Below are 16,256 nucleotides of genomic sequence, written 5' to 3' on the forward strand. Positions count from 1 at the left end.
GTGTGTGGAGCAGGGAACTTCATATTTTGTCTGCAAATTGGAAGTCATGCCTGATGAGCACAGTCAGAAATGAAACCAAGAGCTGTGAATTGCAGTTGGTTAAATACCTGTGAACTTTCCTGACCTCTGACACCCATCTCTCAGCTGCCTGCTGAGTCTGACATGGCAACATGGCCACTGGTGGTGCAAACAGGGGAGAGTCGAATGTTTGGTTCCACTTTCCAGGGTTGTTAACATACCAGCCTAATAAATACAGTGGGAAGTGCTGTGAGGGGAATAAGCAAGCAGATTCCTGGTGAAGAGTGGTACAAAACAGCGCCATCTAAATCCCAGCAGGAAGAAAACAAACTAGAAGTAGGGCCAGCCTTATCCAGTGCTATTTATAACTGAGTTCTGCTTCCTCCAGATAAATCTGACTCTCTGAAGTGTGAGCGATGCACATGCCCTAGGCTGAGCCTTTGCCCTGCATCAGTGGCTCTCCCATAGCTGTGCTCTTTGCTCAGCTCGCCCTCACAGTGTTGCTGAATGTGCTCTTTGGTAGGAGAAGTTTTTCTTCACCCCAGATTCATGGGTGATAGGTGAACGCACTGATGTGGTGGACCTGATTCTTTGCTCCTGTCTGCTGATCTCAAGCCCTTGAGTTGATTGATGCTTAAGACATGATTCTCAGGCCTTTGAGTTCCAGAAAGATGCCATTAAGGTGGAGGACACTTGATCTAGCTGTGACAAAGAAAGGATTTTCAGAAGAGGAGTGTTTGTGCGGCCAAACATGATGTGCAAGTTTGTTTTACAGTATGTCCTCATTGCTGGTGAACACATCTAACTCCTTTCCCCTGTTTATCAAGAAGCTTTTAAGGACACAGGAGGAGAAAACCCCAGGAAGGCTTGTAGTAAAACCTGCAAGTAGGCACAGGCTGCTAGAATGAAAGAAGGGTTTAGAAAATGTTTGATGGGAAGTTCCTGCTATTGCCTGTAGCAGGAGCAACAATCTTGCAACGGACGACCCTGGTATTTGCTGGTGGCCATGAACAAAGCCATCAGCCAGCCTCATGCCTGTGGGGCAGGTGACTGGTGACCTGCAGTTGAGGGCTGCTCCAGGAGCACTCAGGCATTGCTGTTCTGTGTCTTCTCTTCCTGGGTGTTTTGTGATACTTTTGGCTGTCATAGCAGCAGGCTGAAGAGTTCTTTCTTCTGGATCCTTGCTTGGTGAGATATGGTCCTGCCAAGCCGGCTGCCTTGAATGCTGGCAAACTTCTTTGTAGATGAAGCAGCTGCCTTTTTTTCAGTACCTATCTACAGTCACCAAGCCTGACAGCCACCCTGCCTTTCCTAATTGGCATGATTATTGTCAGGAAATCTGTGTTATGCAAAAAGACAGTATGTGAAGTCAGGAGGCATCTCAGTACATCCCTGTTGCTTCATCAAATAGGATGGCAGGCAGTGCCTTAGGTCAGAGGTGCTCATTGAAGATGTAAGAGAGATGAAGGAAGTTGAAACTGACTGGAAGATGCTGGGATCTGTGAACATTTTGACATTCATCAGCTGTCTAAACTGTTTCCTCTCTAACACAAACACTAGATCCAAGTATTTAAATATTATTTGCTCTCCTTTAGGAAGAGTTTTTCTTGCAGACCTTCTTCCTGTAATGGCTTCTGTCATGGGGGCAATTTTACTTCCTAAGCACATTGAGCTCATCCATTCTGTCTTGTTGCATGATTTTACAGTAAAACTTCAACAAATATTTCTACAAATGACAGAATAACACTGAGAACCCTCCTTTGCTTAGCAGCTGCCTTATCTGCAGATTACTGTCATAGCTGAGCCATTTACATTTAAAAGAAACTCAGATTTTAAAGCAGGAACATTTTTCAGTTAATTTATTTGCAAGTTTTTTGTATATATATGCAAATCAAAGTGATTTTTATTTATATCTCTCCATCAGCTTTTACTCAAACTCAAAAGACTTGTCTTCTGTACAAAGCAGTCTCATCTATTGCAGTGAATGAAGCAGTCACAGTGTGGCTGAACGTGACATGCAGCAAACCCATTAGAGGTGAGACTGAATTTAAAATCAGACTGAACCTTTCTTTCTGAATCTAGGGAACTGTTTGTGAATCACAGAAATGAGGATTGGCAGAGGCTCTGAGAGTGTCCTCTTCGTCCCATCATGCCATCACAGATGTTATTTTACCACTCCTCAAGTGCTTTCTTCAAAAGTATATAGAGCAGACTGCCTATCTTCACCAGTATTGACAGACTGGTGTTGTTAGTTACTATGTCTTACATGGTATACACACCTCTTAATGCATGTGAAAAGAATTTTAGTAATTCCCCCACCCTGCCAGAAGTTTCACTTTGCTAGATCTATACCAGCCTCTGATCTTTTCCTGCAATACTGCCACTTGGCCAGAAATTCCCTGATTTCTACTTGTTTATATACTTTCCTGTTCCTATTGGTGTCCTTCCGCACTGGTCTTTATCACATTTCACCTTATTGTTTTCAGGCTATGTCTCCAGTTTGTCAAGATAACTTTTGAGTTCTGATTCTGACAGAATGCTGTCTCTCAACAGTGTCATCTGTAAATATTCTGTGTGTTTTGCAATCCGTTATACAATTTACTAATGAAAATATTGAATAGAACTGGACCCAAGACATTCCCTTGTGGAAGCCATCTAGAAATGTTCTCCCAAGTGGTCAGGAAATCACTGATTATAGCTCTTGAAAATTCATTTTTCAGTTACTCATTCAGTTCATAGTAATTCCTCATTTTCTTAGCTTGCTCTGAAAACATCACAGGGCCAACAGCCCTCACAAAATTAAAGGTAAATTACATCTACTCCTTCCCTCTAATCCTTTACACCCATTACCCTGCTGAAGAAGGAAATTAGTTTTGTTTGATAAGATCTTTCCTTGGCAAGCCCATATTCACTGTTCCTTATCTTCTTATCTTGTATGTACGTATGGATGACTTAATACTTTGCTCCAGCTCTTGAAGTTCAGCAATAGGCTGGCTGGTCCACAGTCCTTTAGTGTATCCTTCAAGACAGGTTTTGTTTTTTATTTCCTGGGGACATTTTTGGCCTGTTTCTGTCCTTCAGGACCTCTCCTGTCTTCTGATTTTCATGGATAATTGCTAATGATTTAAGGATTACTTCAGCTGCTTGCTTAAGCATCCTGGGAGAAGGTATTTTCTACACAGACCAAGAGTGCCCACTGTTGGACTAACACATCCAGGGTAGGGTGGTGTGGGTACTGCTGGTTGGAGTTTGGTCTGTCTGCCTCTGCAAGCATCCACACCGTGTTCATCTGTCAGCTGGTGACCTGGGCGACTGTATGATGGATGAAGCCAAACTGCATCCAAGAGAGCTTGTGTCCTTGCTAAATCCCAGCACATGTTCAGCTCTTCTACCTTGAAAGAACCCCAGAGCTCTGCTGGAGTTTTGCTTTGTCCCAGGCTTGTACATAAAGACACCAGGGGAATGTGGCTTTGACTATGGGTTTGTGTCTGTGCTCTGATGCAGGCACAGCCAAGAGCAAGTCGAGGGCTGATTCCGCTGTGTTTGTGTGCTTGCTCAAGGAGCAGGTGTTTGCCAGTGGGAAACTTTTGAGTAAAATTCTTCAGCCAGCGTGAATGTGAGAAATGTCCAGAATCTCCCTGCTTAGCCCTGTGTGTCCAAGGTATGGGGAAACTAGGCTGGGAGAGCCCAGAGGGGCTGGGAAACAAGAGTCCTCCCATGATGGCAGAACTTCTGCAAGGGACCGTGGTCCTGTTCAGCTGCAGAGCCAAAGGGATGAACTCCCTGAGCTGCTGGGCTGGGCAGAATGGCAAGCTTTCCCAAAATGGCTCACACTGCTGCATCTAGAGCTCAGCAGTGAACTACAAAGAAACTCCTGAAGCACAGAAAAAAGGACATGTGTCTAAAGCTGAATATTAGAGAAGAGTACAAAGACAAAGGAAGTGAAAGTGCAAAATGAGCTGTGACTATCCTGGGTAATAAAATGGAAGGAGAAAATATTTGCGAAGTATATTAGACGTTAAAAAATGAAGAATGTAGGCTCATTAGTAAAGCAAGATTATTGCTAATATTGGGTGATATGGAGATGGAGGAAGTATTTGAAGCTGAATTGTTTAATTTTACAGGAAGTGTTTGAGACTGGCTGCTCAGTATGATTAATGTAACAAGAGGATAAAAGCACAGGTCAGAATAGGGAAAGAGTGTGTTAAAAATATTGAGATGAGACAGGTTCTTGCTGATCAGCAGGATTGGTTTAAACATACTCTGCAGTACTTTAAGAAGTACCCAGAGCAATTTCAGACCATTAACAAGACCATTTTAGAGAGTTCTGGGGCTACATCCATCCAGTACTTTAAGCAGAGGCTGGTGTTTATATTTAAGTCCATATAGAGCATCTGAGCTGATTGAGTACCTTGATTCAGAGGCAGGGTTGGGGTGCTCGCTGGGGCATGGATGAAGGGAAGCATCACTCTGCTCTCACCTATGGGCTTACCCTGGTTCTCGTACCCGTGATGTGGGCAGACTGGAACATGATACTTACAAAGTCTGCTGTCATCAATCCCAAAACATCCTTCAGTGATGCTGTAGAGCCAGTGTATGGCAGAAGAGGTTTCTTCAGGTCCTTTCTTCAAAAGACAGTCCTTGCATGCAGGAGGAACAGAGTCATGGGCATGTACCAGAGCCCAGACACCAGGGTCTGGATGATTCATCCAGGCTAGAGGCATCCTAAGCCAGCCACAGAGGCTCACAAGTGGTAGTTACAAGGCTACAAGCATGGTAGCACTGAAGTACATCAGGCTGCATTCTGGCCTGTAGGACTAGCATGGCCATGAAAAGTAGGAAAGGTCTCATAGAGTCAGAAAAAGTGAAAAAATATCTGGAGGAAAATGGTAGGATTGCACCCAGAAAATTACTGACCAGCCAGACCAATTTTGATGTCTGGAAAACACTGGAACAAATAGCAAAATTGTTAGTAAATGGCCAGATAAGAAGGTGATTCAAAGAAGCCAACATGGATTTGTCCAGAAGAAACTGTTGAGCAAGTATATTTTCTTTTCTTTATTTTGCTTCAGAGAAATGGCCCTCATGAAAAAGGGGGAGGTAGTCAAGATTATCAGCTCTATCCATCTTGACTTGACTGAAGCTTTTGATAAAGGCTCACACAGTGACTTTCTTATAACCAAACTAGAGAAATGTGAATTAAGTAAAATCACCATAAAGAGGCTGCTCAGGCAGTGTGCTCAAAGAGCAGTTCTACAGACCTTGTTGTCAGACTCTAAAGATGCTTCAAGTGACACCCTCCAGCTGTCAGTCCTGATCTTCTTTTGATCAATACTTTCATTAACAACTCTGATTACAGAATAGGGAAGCCTCTTGAGAGGCCAAGGCACTTTGCAGGACATGGTTATGTTCAAAATGATCTTGATAAAATGGAAGAAAGGCCCAAAATCAAAGTGATGAAATTTAATAGAGACGAGCAATGCTGTGTTTAGAAAGGCAAAATTAAATGCACAGATCTGAGAGAGGGGATGACTGGTTAAGCAGCAGGGTGCCAGAAGGGGAGAATATAGCAAATCTCTGTCAATGATCAGTCATGCAATACTGCAGCACAAAGACATCTGTCATTCTCATTCAATTGCAGGAATATAAGACAGAGGAGGTTGTAACTCCTGTCTGCTAGTGTGTCAGGGTGGCCCTGCACTCTGTGTTTGAAGCTGCAGAGAAGGGCTGAAGGGGAAGAACGGGAATAGTGAAGGCTTGGAGGGCAGGACCTGGAAGCAACAGTTGAACCAATGGGTTTGGTTTGGAAAAAAAAAATTAAAAAAGAGAAAGGAGCAGTTACACAGCAACATTTTCTCGCTCATCCGAAGACTGTTATAAAAAGGGTAATAAGCCACTGTTCCCTGTGTCCACTGGGGAGATGGTTAGGAGTAACTGGCTTGACTTGTGGTAAAGGACATTTCCTGTATAAGGCCCATTCAGCACTGACATTTACAGGGAGTCTGTTGAGTGCCTGTTGTTGGGGACTTAGAAGAACACCTTGCGTGAATTGTCACCAATGGTAGGGGTGTGTCTGATCCTGCCACAGAGCAGAAGAGATACCTTTTCTGGGTCCCTCCAAACTCTGCATTGCCATGACAGATTGGCTTAGGACTGTACTGATTGTCAGGTTGACATTGGAAGGAATTTGTCCCCAGGTCACAGTGGCAGGGGCTTTCCTCAACAGCCCAAGGTATTGTTTGCTTGCTGGAGTCAACTCAGTGTCTTACTTGGCCAGTTCATGTAAGGGTGGCCTGATAATTTGATAACGCCTTTCCCTTTCCTATTCTCTACCTGTGGCAGACTTGATTCAGTTTTTTTAGACATGGAATGGCCAAAATGCTCTTATTTCACTAGCAGCAGGTGTCAGCAGGACCACAGTACTCCAAGGCTGGTAAAGGGTTCCTTTAAGGATAATTGATAGAAAGGGAAGGACTTGCTCATCAGTCTGTGTACATGTGTTGTGTGTGGCAACCCACAGCTGAGCTTTGGAGTGATCTGTGTTTGCTGTAGCACCTGCCACCTCCCAAGAAGAGCAGGCAGATCCTGCCTGTGGCTGCCTGCACAGTGCTCAAGTCAGCCTCATGGCAAGGATGATTTTGACCAATGGTATTTTGTCAGTGTGAGTGACTAACAGCCTCCATGCCATGAAAATGGATCAAGAATTCTTTCTTTTGTAGTAATGACATCAGAAACATAGGCATTTTCAAATCAGATTGGATAAATGGTCTAATCTCCTGCTGGGCAGGAGCCATTACCAGCTGTCATAGACAAAGATTATAGTATTCCCTTGCTAAGAATGAATGGATTATTCTCCTGCTATCCTGCTGTACATAGCAGTGAACATGCAGGTTTTAATCTGTATTTTTCTATGAGCAAATAGGGGTCTGAGTTGTCTCAACTTCTTTATAAATGAATGGGCTTTAAGAAATAAAAATTATAAAGTGGTAGGCACTTCTGACAGCAATGAGTTTCACACACTAATTTTGCACTGCAAAAATAAAGCAGGTTAAATATCATACTGAAAAAATAGCAGCAGATCTTTGATTTTACGAGTTCCACCATGATCAGGCACAGCAAGTGACTTGTTGCTCTGTGTTTACTTGTCTCCTTTCTGCTGTTTGCACACGCTTTCCTTTCTCACATGGTTCTTTACTCTTACCGTATCGTAACTGAACTTTTGCTGTGAATTGTCTCATGCAGCCAAAATCCTGTGTTGATTGTCATGTACATCAGGAAAAAAAATAGCTTCTTGCCACTATGCACACAAATGCCTGGTTCTCTCCTCAAATGCTCCACCCTGCACAGCATGGATACTGCTAATGACAGGAGGTTATGCCACATTCATGGGCCTCTGGGAGCAGAGAAAAGGCCAGTTCTGAGCAGATACCCGACTTGATTGCAGTATCATGAAGGCTAATTACTCTAATAAGCATTCCTAGGATGCAGAGATCAGGAGAAAAAGATCACAAGCACTATTAAGGTGTCAGAGGTGTTGAAAGAAAATTAAAAGAATTAAGTGACAATTTCTGTTTTCTGAAATTCAAGCTAACATCACTGAGAGCTGCTGACAGTCATCTGAGTGCAGATCCTGATGCCCTTGAGGGACTCTGTTCAAGCTGTCTACAATATGTACCTAACTCAGATACTATTGACTTCTTTGAACGTAGGAGCAAGAGCACCCCAAGAATATCAACCTACTTTATTTTGGGGGCTGTTGATTCCACCTGTCTGTGTAATAGATAAAAAGAAGTAATTGTGACACCTAACTGGGTATCAATAGTAGAAAACTTGAAAAGATCTTCATCAGGGAGAGGGTATTTGGGGTAGGCAAACCCTGAGGAAAGCTCTTCACTCGGAGAGTGCTGAAAGGAGTTGGCTTGGGAAAAAAACCCTGAGCCCATGATAGCACTTATGATGCTGGTCACCTCTAGACAAGGTTCCTGCAACATGCTGTGTTATCATAGCTGTGAGGACTCAGGATTTCTGATGGGTGATGGAAGTGGACACCAGCCACTGAGCCTTCACCTCTGTATTTTCTACTAGTGTGACAGGCTGTCACTTGGCTCCAGCTCTGATGCAAAGTCTCTTCACTGCGCTTATCAAGAGCAGAGCTGGGAAATCAGCTGCAGCTGCCCCTACACAGCTTGAGCAGAGCTCACTAATGAGCACTTGGACAGACACTCTGATAGGGGCAAGCTGGGACTCTCCCTTCAGATAGGGTCTGGAGCAGTTCTGATCCTAGCATGGGCATTGTGTCAGCAATCCAGATGGTGGCTCTAGATTTCAGGATGGCTCAGACCCACACTAACCACGGCACAGGTATGTGTCACCTGCATTTGTCTTCCACGTGCAGCTCAGGGCATTGCTGGGTTCAGCCTGCAGATTTCAGATGCTGGAGAGCCCCATTTGTTGCAGGGTGGTCCTGTCCCAGCAGAGGATATCTGAACCACTTGTTCTAACTGCTCCCAGGTTTAAATGGCAAAACCCTGGCACAGTGTTTTCAGAGGATAAGCTGTCTTGAGAAATAGCTTCCCCTATTTCAAGAGAAATTTGTTTGCCTTAGGGGCAGACTGGGAAGTATGACTGTTTTTTCCAAGTATTTGGGAAAGTAGACTCAAGAGGAAGAACATGAGTTAGAGGAGAGCTGTGTTGGACATACAAATGAAAACATCTTGTTGCCAGACAGTTTTAAAGTGGCATTTAAAAAAACCCTCTCATTTTAAACATAACCCATTTTCTGTTCCCAGTATGAGACAAGTTGTGCATGTGTTTCTAACCAGCTTCCCTGAACTCTGCATATCTCACTTAGAGTTAAAACTCCTCACTACACCAGACCCTTCATCTGAAGCAGCTGCTGGTGGCCATCATTGTCAGCAGTAGCTCGTGATCCCAGAGAAATATTCCTGGAATATATATACTCAGCACATGTTGTACATGATGTCCAGCTTTGGAAATCACTGTTCTCCATATGTGCCATTGAACCTGTCTTTTTATCGTTAGCCATTTTATTCTGGGCCATTCTGAATGACACCGTTCTTTTAATGCCAGAGAGCAGAACTAGTTCCACTTGGAGACTTAGGATTTCTGTTGTGCAAGGATGCCACTCAAGACTCTTCAGTTTCAGCTTATGGACATGAAACTGGCATTTTGATGTATTCTCAGATGGATTGCTTTTACGTTTCATTTTTCATTCCTCTGAATAGTGTGATCTAGGTAGAAAACCTGTTCACAGAGGATTAATTACTCTTTGCTGAGTATCTTGCTGAATTTTCATGCTCCACAGAACTTCACAGTATAAACAATTTTATGAAACAGAATTAACACTGTTTTTTTCCCAAGGAAGTATCATCAGAATACCCAATCTGTGTAATTAAAGTATTGAGAATGCTGTTTGTTTTCTGGAATAGGTGCCAGGTGGTCACAGATAGAGTATTCAGTAAGCTGTAGGATAATCATGCCCATTCATCATGTTTAGGGAGTGATGTTTAGGGAAATATATCTGCTGTGCTGCTTGAGCAGGAACAGATATATCTTTGAAAACCTCAGCAGAACCTGCTGAAGTGCTTGCCCCTGTCCTGAACTGACAGATGCCCAGAGGAGTGTGTGCTGACAGGCCCAGTGACAAGTCATCCTTTTCCTTTCAGTCTGATTGAATTCCCAGATCTGAAAATCGAGCGTTCTTAATGCTTTTGGTCTAACTGAAATGTCTCTTCTAAACAGTAAGCCATTTATCTGAGTTCTAATCTCTCCTGCTGAGCTGTCACAGTCAAAAGGCAAATCTCCTTACCAGGCAGACAGATGCTCTGAAGGTGTAGGGAGGATTTCAGTTTTAATGGAGATGTTTTCATCACCCTGAAACAGAAGCACCACAAGGACCCAAATCTCACATTGCCTTCAAGGGCTTGTCTGCATCCCACATAGGGACATACAGCTAATTTGAGGTTGCCTGGCTGAAGGGTAGATGTATGGCACTGCACTTGGACTAACTGGGCAAATGGGAAGGGTTTCATTTGTGCAGGGTCAGTGACGTATTCGTGTGTCTTGGGGACCTTTCAGTGGCACTGCTGGTGTTGTTTGGAGATGTCTTAGCACTCCCTGGGATGGGGATGTACCATAATGCAGAGTGCTGCATAGCCCAGGCACCTCATAAGGCCCATCCTTGGTGGCAATGGTCCTGTCACTACTGAGGGAGATGCCATGGGTAGGTGAGGAGTCCTCAGGTGTGGGGCTTTGCCCCCTCTCTGGAGCATCCCTGCAGGAAAGTGAGTGATGGAAGTGCTGGGGGCACTTCTGAAACTGCCTGTGAAGATAATGGTGTTAATTTATGCCTCTGAGGTGGAAACCACCTACTCTTTTAGGAAGGATTTCAGAAGACCCTGCTGAGGGCATGGGACTATGTCCTGCTTATGCTGAGTTCCCTGTGCTGACTCAGACTGTCTTCTTGTTTGTAAGGTCAAGTGGCAGAAGGATGACATGGACAACCATCTGAACTTCTTTTCTATCTCCTCAGATGGACGCATTGTTTCATGGACTTTAGTTAAGGTAAGCAGTAGGTGGCAATTTCTTTTCCCAGCCAAATGAAAACCAGTTGACTACAAAGTTCAATGATACATTGGTTTTATTTTTATTTATATTAAGCCAGGTTTGAAAAGGAGTGGCAGCAAAAGATTGCAGATGCTGTCACAGCTAGGGCTGGAGCTTCATGCTGAACTCTGAAATGAGCAGAATCAGCCTACTCTTTGCTCAGGACCTAACCTTCATTCTGCCTGTACCTGTAGCACCCCATGGGTCTGTATACAAGACATAATTTTCCTGCTTTGCAACTGCAGGCATTCAAGACTGGTCCTTGCTCTGAAACTTGTCCCAGGAGGGTCACTCAGAGACAGAGTAGAATAATCTGCCTTCTTCCTCACCTTCAAGACTCTCACCTCCAAAATGCTCCCTTGCAGATTGCAATTCAGAGTGGGACAGGGAAAGTGTATATTTCTCCCCTCATGTCCAAAGTAGCAGAGTAAGCTTGTGTTTGCAGCAGGATGGCAGCATTCAATGAGGTAGGCAGAGAGTTTCCTTCCCCCTGCCGTGATGTTGCCAGCTCACACCCAAGACAACCTCTGTTAACTTGTTTGCGTGTCTGACCTTTGATAATTTTAGGTTTTTTTACTATGAATGTTGATAGAAACTAAGCGTTAGTGTCCCTAAATTACCCTTAGATTTATGTCTCTGAATCCCAGCATTTGTTTTTTCTGTTGGCAATTTTATTTCACATTTTGAAGATTTTAAAATCTTTTACTTAAAAAATAATTGGATTGCCTTAAATATGTGTTTGAAGCAGCTGTTGCGTTATTCCACATCAATCAAAGGAATTTCTTTACATATTTTGGTTGCTCAATTTTTTCAGCCCTTTATACCAAGATACTCAAGGCTTTTCTGTTCTGAAAATTTTAGGCTTTGCTGCCATGGGCAGGGATTAATGTCTAACATTATATGTAAAACTTAGTCTCATGTTCACTTTAGGAGTGGGAGCCTCTTCTAATGAACAGGGTAGGCACATGCAGGTACCATTGATTATTCAGAACTTTTTATAAACCCCTCCAGGTTAACACATTCAGCAAGCATGTCCCAGGTCCTTCTCCCAGAAAAGCTCCAAGAGCTCCTAGAGGGGGACTGGCTAACATTGTCCCAGCACTCAGCTCCTGTTTAATCCCCTGTGTAGAAATGCTCCAAAGATTTATGTTGAAGTGGGTAATAACATCCCTACAGCTAAACATATCCAGTTGAGGTGACTTAGCGGGTCACACCATCTGAGCCCCAGTAACTGAGCTTGCTCACCCTGCTCCACTTAGGAGGCAAGAAACACTGGGTTAGGCCTCTTACTTCCAAGAAATGCCACAACTGGAACAACCTACAACCTCAGTCTGCATGGGATCTGATGGAAGCTCCCCTGGTTAGAGGGTCTTTCTCAATGTTTCTGTGATTCATCTGTGCTTAACTGTGTTCCCACATTGTAAGCTAGGGTTTTTTTCTGTCCCTTGATCAGATAGATATACCTACCTAGGCATTCTTGGTGTGACTTCTGAGATCTGCACCTACCTAGCACAAAGTAATTTCTAATAATACATTGCACTTTTGTTAGAAACTTGGCCATATCCATGTGAAAAGCACTGCTTTAAGACTTTTTTGAGGTGAAGTTACCTCTGGAATTGTCAGAGCTGGCATGTGCTTAGCAAGCAGGAGTGGAAAACAGCAATACTTTAGGTGCTGTCTCATTTCTTTTTTTGGATGGAAATTCAACTTGGAAAGCAGGAAACAAATTAAAAGGGAATCTGTGGTTTTGTATCCAGCAAAAAGAAATGGACAATCTTCTTGAATCGCAGTTTTACAAAAGAGCTCAACATCTCTGGGTTTTATTTAGAATGAAATCGAAGAGACTCAAGAAGTTTTCTGTTCTCCAAATCCATAGGGCAAATAAGGAATAAATGAAAGAGAGCTTCGTTAATCTTTTTGACAGGACTATCCAGAAGTAAAGCTTCTTCAAACACTGGTAGCTGTTTGACAATTCCAAAGCTGAGAGCAGAAAGTGAATACATTTCATTCTTACTTCCAGCTGGATATTTGGCAAGCCACACTCAGAATTTGGATAAAAGAGTTGTCAATGCTAGCTAGGGACATTTGATCTGCCTTGTCCATAGTGGTTGTCTCTGTTAGAAATGAGCCCAACTTTGGACAAACTTCATGACACAGTCCATGAGCTGCGTGTGCTTATGCTGGGTTTTGGATCAGCCTGAAGGTGTAAAATGTCAAGGAAGGATGCAGGACTTCTACAGCTGGGTGACTCTACTCTCCCACCTTGGGTGCACACGTTTGCCTATCAGAAAAGGAGAGCTGTCAGGGCCATGTCAAGGAATTGGTTTGGATGCAGTGTGGCCCTGCTTCTCAGGTGGATTCTTATCAGTCCCAGGTCTGATGCACCTTCGTGGGTGACATAAGAACTAAATTACTGAACAGCTCTGGGCCTCCTTCATCATGGGAGGCTAATAACAATTAATGGGAAACAGGCAGCTGCAAGGCCTAATTCACTAATGCTTACAAAGTGCTTCATAATTGCTAGGCAGAACCAACATATTATTGTTGAATATTCCTGGATGGCCAAACTGTCGACAGTCTGTTTGCCCAGAGGAGTATGTGAGTGGCTCTGGCAAAAATAAGCCCCATGAACAGATGCATTTTCCAGACTGCAAAGCTGGGTACAAAATAAATGCAGCCCAGCAGGGAAGTCTGCACAAGTAGGATCCTTTGCAAAGGCATGAAGCTACAGAAGCTGTTCACAGAGGCCCCTAACCAGGTGGAAGTGCTGGGAGGCATCTTCAGGGATAGGTTGCAGAAAGATGTGTGCTTGGAGAGAAGGTCTTGTGTGGTTTGCCTTTCTACAGAGTAGAACAGAGAGTACATTTGCTAGCACATCTCTGGGCCTGCCCAGATCATACATCTCACCTCTGTTAGATCCACTGGATATGCCAACATTATCAGCTCTGGGCAGCTCCAAAGCTGCTCTTCAGACCTGAATCTTTGGCCACCAGTCAGGACTTGGACATGATAGATATTCTCTGGAGAGCAGGCAGACCTGGGAGCCTGAGCTGAGGCAAAGCCTGCTCAGCATGTCCTGACTGCACTTCAGCAACCCAGCAGCACTTCTGTTTGGAGGGGCAGCAAGTGCTACATGGAATATGTTTTCTCCCTGGATGCTCTGGACACTGCTCTTTCCAATTCCTGCACACATACAGCAGCATATATGGCCACTTTCTTAGCATCATTCCTGCCTTTTACCCACTGAATCCGACTTGATGTAACCCACATACTGCAAGAAGTGTCTTGAGGGTAGGACTCTGCAGGCAGCAGGATTCTGTCCTGGTTCTTGTTGCTGCCATTAATAGGCCAGGGCATGTGGGTGTGTGGCAGTGCAATTTAGTGAGAAGGAATTACGTGATTTTATGGATTTGACCTTTCTTCATCCTTATATAAAGTTGGATCCCTAAAATATGATAAAAATGGCTTACAGAAAGAACACTGTCACCCCTGAACTGCAGTACTAAACAGATGCTCATAAGTCTTCTCCTACCTTGCCTAACATGCAGTTCCCTGGGACTGACTTGGTGAAACAGAATGTGTTTCCACCTGAGTCCTGCTCTGTGCTTAGAGAAGCTCCAACTAAAGCTTGATTCACTGAGCTAAGAAGTTATGTTTTGTTCTCACAGTGCTCCAGTGGGAAATCTGCGGATTCATGAAAACATTCAGTCCTCAGCCCACACTGCTCACTAATTTAATCTTTAGTTCTTTGTTCTTTTTATCAGCCCCAGGGTATTCTTATATTCACAACCAACTCCATTCTGCAGTGGTATTTTAATTCCCAAAGCTAGTCTAAGAATGGATCTTTGCCCCCTCATCCTTTCCTCATACTCACCCACATTGCATCTATTTTCATCTGTTTTCTGTCTCCCACCTTGACTGTAAAAATTCTGGGGACACAACCCTTTTGCCCTGTGTTTACACAGCACCTAGCACGACAGTGTCGTGGCCTGCAATGGGAACCCTTCAGGTGGGGCACTTTTCCTCTGGGGGAGCTGCTTGCAAGATGTTGTTTCTATTTGAATCTCAGATCCTATGAGGTTGTGCAAACTGGGGACTGAGGCTGCTCTGGGGATAATAAGAAGCAAAGACTGGCAAGGTGGTAAATTACCATCATTAGTATGGGTTTTATTTAGCCTTGATAATATGCAATACATATCTTAAACCATGCAGTGATTTAAGCTGACAGTGTCAACCTCCACTCAAAAATTACCCCCGGACCCAAAGCTTTCCAGGTCAGCTGCATGTGTCTGGATGACCAGTGGTTCTCAGTTCCAATGCACCAAAAGCATTAGTTTCCTGATTGTTTTCATGTAAAACAGCCTGTTAGCAAGTTGCCAACTGCAAGGATGAAACATAAAGCAACTTTTGGACAGCTTTTTAAAATTCCTTCATAAAATGTGCTGTTTCAAAGTACTGAATGCCTCTGTATTGTTGCTGTAAAGCCTGTTATTCATGTGGAATCTCCTCTGCCTGCAGAATGAGCTGGTTCATACAGATGTCATCAAGCTGTCAGTACAGGGAACAACGGTGCAGGGGCCAGAGGATCTGCAGCTGCAAGTGGTTGGTAGGAGCCCAAGTCCTTTCCATTCTGATTAATTACTGACACAAAGCCTCTAATCAGTCATTCTGGAAAATTAAATTGGGAGTGTGGTGTTGAGATGGAAAGGAGCTAAAGAAGGGTTACGCCTCTGTGCTTTCATCATGTAGTAGGACAAAGTCTGTTTGGAGCAATGGCTGCTAACTGAGTCAAGTTTAGCTGCTTACATCTTGTCTTTCCTTGCAGAAAAAGATGACTATTAACTCTAAAAATGTCTGTTTTGCTGGGATATCCCAATACTGACAAGGCACAGGCATTACCTGTATTCGTCTAAACAAAGTCAGGTTTTTTTGTCCTACCGGACATTGATCTGAACTGGCTAAATCAATATGAAAAGCAACCTTTGCCTTTCCTGGATCATCCAGCCAGTGGGTGGGATGTGCCTTATCAGGTTATGGCTCTCTGAAAGCACAGCCTCTATTCCAAGCTACTATGTTAGGCTCCCTCCATACAAGGTGGAGACAGTGCAGAATCCCCTCATCCTGACCATCTTGCACTTGAGATAGGATGGGATGAGTCACCTCTGATCGTCCTGGATTACACAGGAGCCTTGAGAAATCCCCTAATCATCCTACTGCATCTGCTTTTGGCTGTGAGGCTGTAGCCTGGGTTTGGAGAAGGCAGTTGCCCCATTTTTATGGATTGCTGTGTTTTTAAACTAGTAACTAACTGCTGACCAGTTTGTGAGGAAGTTTGCATTGTCACACGGGTTGCAAGACACCAGCTAATGTAGAACACTGCAGCAGTCCCAGGGGCTTTGGGATTATTTGTTAGCGTTCCTGGGAAATGGATTTTCAAAGACTTGTCTTGAATATTTAACAATCTATTTAAATGTTAAAAATGCAGACAGTATTACAGGGTTGAAACGACCTTAACAATTCCTTTGAGGACTATATTTTGTTATCGCTTAAGACATAACAGTTACAACAGCTGCCTTTGCATAAAGTTCCCTGTAGCTATGTACTTCTGAGCC

At 43.7% G+C, this 16,256-nt stretch overlaps 1 protein-coding gene across 1 annotated transcript in view; it reads left to right on the top strand.

Annotated features, from left to right (window-relative positions):
* The window catches only part of DNAI1 (dynein axonemal intermediate chain 1), a 159,335-nt gene that overhangs the window by 79,875 nt on the left and 63,204 nt on the right, over positions 1–16,256 (top strand). Inside the window, exons 14-15 of the mRNA XM_051642737.1 lie at positions 10,513–10,602; positions 15,163–15,250. Coding sequence (XP_051498697.1) covers positions 10,513–10,602; positions 15,163–15,250 — 178 coding nt within the window. The remainder of the gene's footprint in view (positions 1–10,512; positions 10,603–15,162; positions 15,251–16,256) is intronic.

The sequence above is a fragment of the Apus apus genome, chromosome Z, assembly GCF_020740795.1.
Source record: "Apus apus isolate bApuApu2 chromosome Z, bApuApu2.pri.cur, whole genome shotgun sequence".
In the NCBI taxonomy this organism is placed as follows: Eukaryota; Metazoa; Chordata; class Aves; order Apodiformes; family Apodidae; genus Apus; species Apus apus.